The 7,422-nt window shown below is 42.5% G+C and overlaps 1 protein-coding gene across 1 annotated transcript in view; it reads right to left on the reverse strand.

The window, feature by feature from the left end:
• LOC117500293 (disco-interacting protein 2 homolog C-like) overlaps positions 1–7,422 on the reverse strand; it is a gene marked incomplete in the record, with an annotated part of 190,522 nt that overhangs the window by 19,682 nt on the left and 163,418 nt on the right. The window contains 5 exon segments of the mRNA XM_034153108.1: positions 4,753–4,862; positions 5,113–5,314; positions 5,733–5,847; positions 6,830–7,038; positions 7,319–7,422. Of these exon segments, the coding sequence (XP_034008999.1) occupies positions 4,753–4,862; positions 5,113–5,314; positions 5,733–5,847; positions 6,830–7,038; positions 7,319–7,422 (740 nt within the window).

The following is a 7,422-nucleotide window of genomic DNA, read 5'->3' on the forward strand; positions in this document are numbered from 1 at the left end:
CACGGCGTATACTGCCACCCGAAGTCCCGGAGTCCCCCGGAGTTGGGGGCTGGCTTCAGTAGAAGCTGCTGGGACTCCCAGCAGCTTCTACTGAAGCCTTCAGAGTAAATCGCCAGAACGCCGACACCTCCTCATCTCCACCACTCCCATGTTTTCTTTTGTGTTGCCATAAGTTATTCTCTCTCCGTTGGTGCGCGGGGCTAATGCTAATGCTAATAATGCTAATGCCACAAATACAATGGCGGCTTCACAAAACTTTTCAGAGTTTTACGGGGCGTGGTTTGCAATTCGCCCAGCCAATAGAAATTGGTACTTTTTTCTCCCCAGGATAGTACCACCTCTCTAGCAGGCACTAAAAATGGGGGTAAAAGTTCTCATGAACTAAGTTCTCTTTTTGGTGTGAACGGGAAACGGGAAAAGTATGGGGAAAAGTACTCCGGTGCGCCTATTGTGTTAAGCAATGCTAATGACAGCCTTCCTATCAATCCTCTAAACGCTGTATAAGAGCATCATACTGTCTCTTCATCTTCATAAACTCTACAAGAAAACTTTCATTTTCTCAATATGCTCCAACATTAACGTTAAATCAAAAACCTGAGAAAATCTTGCAGAACCGAAGTAACGTGTGCGTACAGCTTCAAAACATACAAACTCTCACTCGAACACTTGCTGTATAGTCCATGTTTTGTAACTCCTTATAAAACATAAATACAAGCATTTTCATTAAAATCTCACTATTTAAAACCCTGTCTCACGAACTCTCACACTTGTTTTGGGATTCTCAAATAATCTCGAGGCCTTCAAGGAACAAAATGAAGGAAACAGTGACAGTTCCCATTTCTTTAACAACAGCTGTGTCAGTGTTTCTGAGGAGATGTTACAAATACATCACATTTCTCTATCTCAGATGACACTGAGAGCATTTCAATCATCACAAAGTCTAGAGAAGTCGAGGAGCTCATTCACACAGAGGGTCTGGTTTTCAGGTAACATGCAGCGATGGATAAACAAACGATGAAGGGATGAATCAACGATAACGATGGTGAGAAGCAGCAACAGACAGTTCCTCCTCTAACCCTGACTAACATTCAGAAAACACATCATGCATTCTCATTCATAATCCTCCAAATCACAAATGCTATTTTAAATAAAGCTTCTCCATTTTCACCTTGTGGAAAATATCCAAACTAACCCGTCCTCTGCCTGATACATTAAACTGAAAATCACAATCATTTCCATATCACACACTCATTTTTCAGGAACGCTTCATCGCCTCATCAGCTGAGAAAAGTTAGATTAAACTGAATGTAAACACTAAAGAGTTTACAGGTCGCTCTGCAGAAATGATGCAGTCCACGTCTGATGTCTGTAATTATAGCAATACTTGAGTAAAGTACCTGGGAAATAGTGTACGGTGACAAAACTCTACATCTTTCCTTATCCTTTTGCATCTTGCCGTGAATCAACGTCAACTTTTGAGAACATGACTGCGTGTCAGTTTCCGCTTCTTATATGCATTGTGTTTTTACAGGATGAAATCTCCGTTATATGTTTATCTACGCATGGAAAGTACTGGGTAAGACTCAGGATAAGATTGTGCTTACGGCAACAGCAAACAAATAATATGTTTGTTATGTAAAATAAGTATAGTTATTACAAAAACCTGGTGTTAGAAGTTATGTACGTGACAGTAAGGTCTAAAAATGGGAAAGGAACAGCTGTCTCATGAGAGTCGTGGCTTTTTTTTTGGGACTCATTCACCCATCGTCTAACTACCCTATGCAGACCTCATTGCTCTTCATACGCTAAGCTATGCTAAGCTAACTGGCGTTTTCAAAATGTTAAACAAGTCCTTTAACTGCCAAACAAAGTCAAAAATAAAACCAGAGCCTCTTTATAAAACTGAAAAAGACATACAGTGTCAGTATTGATATTCACTTGGTCCGCGAAACACCGTTTTTTGAGGGGGGGTCGGCAGAGAAATCACTTCACGTGTCAACCTAGCTGGTAATACAGCTGATTCTGATTCACCATGTGTTTGGTGACAGCGTAATGAACCAGGTGCATGCTGGGAGTCTGGCTGCAGCGGTGGAGTTTGGTGGTTGTTATTATTTATGAGCTTGTCTCTTCTTATTAAAATCTACACGGTGTGTGTGTGCGGCCGCCTGACATTCAGAAAGAGAGAGGAGAGGAAAATCTGTTCTGTCAGAAACACACTCCTCCTGTTCCTCTTCATCACACCTCCTGTTCCTCTTCATCACTCCTCTCTCTGCTTCAGTTACTCTCCGTTTCCTCTCTGTCTTCATGTCGGCTTCTTCTTGCTGTCATGACCTCCATTTCTATTTCTCAGTTTGATCTCTGTTGTTTGTTTATTCAGTGACTCTCTCCTCCTGTCTTACTCATTTCTAACGGTACAAATACGACTTCCACAGAGCTGCTAAAGCATCTAATGTTGCCTGGCTTCCCCTTCTGCCGTCAGACTTTCCTTTTCGCTATAGATCTCAAATCATAGTGAGAAAAGTAAGTAGTAATATGGCCACTTTGCATCTTGAATCTTAAGATTTTGTACCTATCCTCTGACAGAAAACTTTAAATGAGGTTTGAGCTTAATTGTCCAGGAATAACTGATGAATCAAAGCAACACAAACAACTACAAACTGCCTGATTGATGATGCTGTGATATGTGGTTTTAAAGAGGCCCTATCATGCTTTTTGGGTTTTTTGGAGAGGACTCTTTAAAGTAGAGACACTACATACTGATATACACCTGAACATCAGCAGGAGAGGACTCTTTAAAGTAGAGACACTAAATACTGATATACACCTGGACATCAGCAGGAGAGGACTCTTTAAAGTAGAGACACTACATACTGATATACACCTGAACATCAGCAGGAGAGGACTCTTTAAAGTAGAGACACTACATACTGATATACACCTGAACATCAGCAGGAGAGGACTCTTTAAAGTAGAGACACTACATACTGATATACACCTGAACATCAGCAGAAGAGGACTCTTTAAAGTAGAGACACTACATACTGATATACACCTGAACATCAGCAGGAGAGGACTCTTTAAAGTAGAGACACTACATACTGATATACACCTGAACATCAGCAGGAGAGGACTCTTTGAAGTAGAGACACTACATACTGATATACACCTGAACATCAGGAGAGGACTCTTTAAAGTAGAGACACTACATACTGATATACACCTGAACATCAGCAGGAGAGGACTCTTTAAAGTAGAGACACTACATACTGATATACACCTGAACATCAGCAGGAGAGGACTCTTTAAAGTAGAGACACTACATACTGATATACACCTGAACATCAGCAGGAGAGGACTCTTTAAAGTAGAGACACTACATACTGATATACACCTGAACATCAGCAGGAGAGGACTTTTAAAGTAGAGACACTACATACTGATATACACCTGAACATCAGCAGGAGAGGACTCTTTAAAGTAGAGACACTACATAATGATATACACCTGAACATCAGCAGGAGAGGACTCTTTAAAGTAGAGACACTACATACTGATATACACCTGAAACATCAGCAGGAGAGGACTCTTTAAAGTAGAGACACTACATACTGATATACACCTAAACATCAGCAGGAGAGGACTCTTTAAAGTAGAGACACTACATACTGATATACACCTGAACATCAGCAGGGAGAGGGACTCTTTAAAGGTAGAGACACTAACATACTGATATACACCTGAACATCAGCGGAGAGACTCCTTTAAATTAGAGACACTACATACCTGAGATACACCTGAACAATCAGGAGAGGACTCTTTAAAGTATAGACACTAAGTACTGATATACACCTGAACATCAGCGGAAGAGGACTCTTTAAAGTAGAGACACTACATACTGATATACACCTGAACATCAGCAGGAGAGGACTCTTTAAAGTAGAGACACTACATACTGATATAACCTGAACATCAGCAGGAGAGGACTCTTTAAAGTAGAGACACTACATACTGATATACACCTGAACATCAGCAGGAGAGGACTCTTTAAAGTAGAGACACTACATACTGATATACACCTGAACATCAGCAGGAGAGGACTCTTTAAAGTAGAGACAACTACATACTGATATACACCTGAACATCAGCAGGAGAGGACTCTTTAAAGTAGAGACACTACATACTGATATACACCTGAACATCAGCAGGAGAGGACTCTTTAAAGTAGAGACACTACATACTGATATACACCTGAACATCAGCAGGAGAGGACTCTTTAAAGTAGATAGCACTACATACTGATATACACCTGAACATCAGCAGGAGAGGACTTTTTAAAGTAGAGACACTACATACTGATATACACCTGAACATCAGCAGGAGAGGACTCTTTAAAGTAGAGACACTAAATACTGATATACACCTGAACATCAGCAGGAGAGGACTCTTTAAAGTAGAGACACTAAATACTGATATACACCTGAACATCAGCAGGAGAGGACTCTTTAAAGTAGAGACACTAAATACTGATATACACCTGAACATCAGCAGGAGAGGACTCTTTAAAACTATTGTTATGTGAAATGAAAACCACAGCATACATTGATGAGATTTGATCCAAACAAATACACTAAATGGTTAACGCAATTGTCTCATTATGACTATGTACATGTGTGTATGTGTTGTGATGATGATGATGATGATGATGATGATGATGATGAAGATGAAAACCAGCCCCCCCCCTCTCACACACACCTTCCTTGCCTGGTCATTGTCTTCGATCTGAACCAAATCTCGACCGCTGGCCTGAGCGATCCTCTTCCCCGACACCAAGTTACCAACCATCACTGAGGCAGGGCCAATCTCTGAGGAAGAGGAGGAAGAGGAAGAGGAGGGGATGAAGAGGAGGAGGAAGAGGAGGAGGATTAACACAGAATTTGAGTTTAGACCTGTTTTTCCCAGGTTACAATTAAATCAAATTATTTAAATGGACTTTATTGGGAAAAATGTGTGCGTGCGTACGGTGTGTGTGTGTGTGTGTGTGTGTGTGTGTGTGTGTGTGTGTGTGTGTGTGCGCGTGCGTGTGCGTGTGCGTGTGTGTGTGTGTGTGTGTACCTGGTTGTTTCTGGCGGGGTTTGGGCAGGTTGGTGACGCAGGTGTGGGGGCACATGAGCACGTTGCAGGGGTGCAGCGCCCCCTCCAGGAACAGCTGCTTGGTCTCTGACAGGTGGATGCCCCCCAGAGGAGTTTTAGGCAGAGTGTTGGAGGGAACCAGAGCGAGGCAGTACACCCCCACCTGGTGGATGCCGTCTATCGCCTGGAGAGGGAGGAGGGGGGAGAAAGACCATCAGACGGCAGCTTTAATTGGTGTACTTACAGTTGGAAAAGGTTGCTTATAGAGAGTTAAGGTACAATGCATAACAATGCACTATGAGTTAGGAAGATACTTTTTCTTAGTTAACATTAAGCTGTCTTTGGCTCTTTTCTGCTGTAACAAATGTAAGTTTCCCCTCTGTGGGACGAATCAAGGTATTCTGATTCTGACTAGCTGGAGAAGGAGGGATTACTTCGACTGGCTTTATTGGTTAGATTTCCTGTTCCAGTTACAAAGACAATCAAATGGGCGCTTTAATTGGTGTAATGACAATTGAAAAAGGTTGCTTAGACATAACGCAGAGTATGTATGAGTTAGAAACGGACTAGCTGGAGCAGGAGGGATGACTGATGTTTCGTACCTGCAGCACGCGGCTCATCCACTGGAAGCTGTCCTCCTCGGTGGAGTCGGGCCGCTGCTCCGCCACCACCACGATTCTCTCATCGTGAAGCACCGTGATGGAGAACACCGCGATCCTGCAGCACACACACACACACACACATTCAGCATGTTTATTAGCTAGATAACGCATCGTATGGTATCTTATTATATGGTATCATATAGTAATGTCACAAATTGAAACGTATTGTATCAAATGGTACACTGCAATCCTGCAACACACACCACACACGTGCGCACACACACACACACACACACACACACACACACACACAACACACACACACACACACACACACACACACACACACACACACACACACACAACACACACACACACACACACACACAACACACACACACACACACACACAACACACACACACAGGTTATTCTTCAGCTATCTGTTTATCAGGGGTCACATAAATAGTCGAGACAATATTCAAAAGGGCTTCTGTTAGCCCTGCTGTCCCTCCAACAGTATGTACTGGCTATCCAGTCTATAGTCACGATCCATTTACAAAGTTTATAGGAAGAGCAATATTTATTACTGAGAAATCTATTCTGTCTATACACAGATCATTTGCTGATTAGAACGACTGTTTTTAATTCAGACAAGGGAAATATTTGAGGCAATCAAGAGACTTGTGCCAACTCGCCCAACTAGTATGTTCATCCTAGCTAAAAGGATGGGTTCAAACGTTTTCAAAACCAATAGCTAATTTAGAAAATTCATTAGCTATGATTAGCACTGCTCCCACTCATATCGTATTGTATCAAATAGTATTTTATTGAATCAAAACTAATTAAATTTGTATTGTACTGTATTGAGACGTATCCTAACGTATCGTTCCGTGTCGAGATATATTAAATTATATAGTATCTTATTTTATTGTACAGTAAAGTATCGCATTGTATCATATCGAATCTTATCCTATCATTTCGTTTTGCACCATATGGAATCAGATCATATTGCATACAATCCTTTGCTATCATATCAGAGCATCTTAAAGTAAAAACAACTGTATCTCTTTTTGCAGCGTCCCCTCGGACCCTCACCTCCCCCTGTAGACGAACTTCATGGGCTCCACAGCGAGCGCGGTGGCCACGATGTCGTCGGCGTTGTGCTGCCGGCCTCCCACCAGCATCAGCCCGTCCATCTTTCCCGCCACGAAGATCAGCCCGGCCGGCCCGATGAAGCCCAGCAGCCCCGTCCGGGTGAAGGGGAACTCAGAGAGGGGGGTCCCGCTGCTGGTCACCGGGAACACCTGGGGGGGGTGAGAGAGAGGGGAAACAGAGGGTGGTTTAAATATAAACAATATATGGCAAGGTAAAAGGGCGCTTTGAGGTGAAACTATACTAATGAAGGAGCCGCTGAGGGGGTTCAAACTCAGAATCATGGGTGGGATTCCCTGGAAAAGCTCAACTGTTTCATTTGCAAGAACCACATAGCTTATAAATGTACGACTTTAATTTAAAAACAAACAAATATGATAATGAATATTATTTAAATGAATAACCGTTATAGGTAATCCTTCACTCTCTCACCTCGAACGTGTTTTTGGTCATGCCGGTGAGGCCGTAGTACGACGTTCCCGTGGCGACAGTGCAAACACACAACTCTCCGACCTCATCCGTCCTGCAGAGCTGAG

This window comes from Trematomus bernacchii, unplaced genomic scaffold (genome assembly GCF_902827165.1).
Source record: "Trematomus bernacchii unplaced genomic scaffold, fTreBer1.1, whole genome shotgun sequence".
Classification (NCBI taxonomy): Eukaryota; Metazoa; Chordata; class Actinopteri; order Perciformes; family Nototheniidae; genus Trematomus; species Trematomus bernacchii.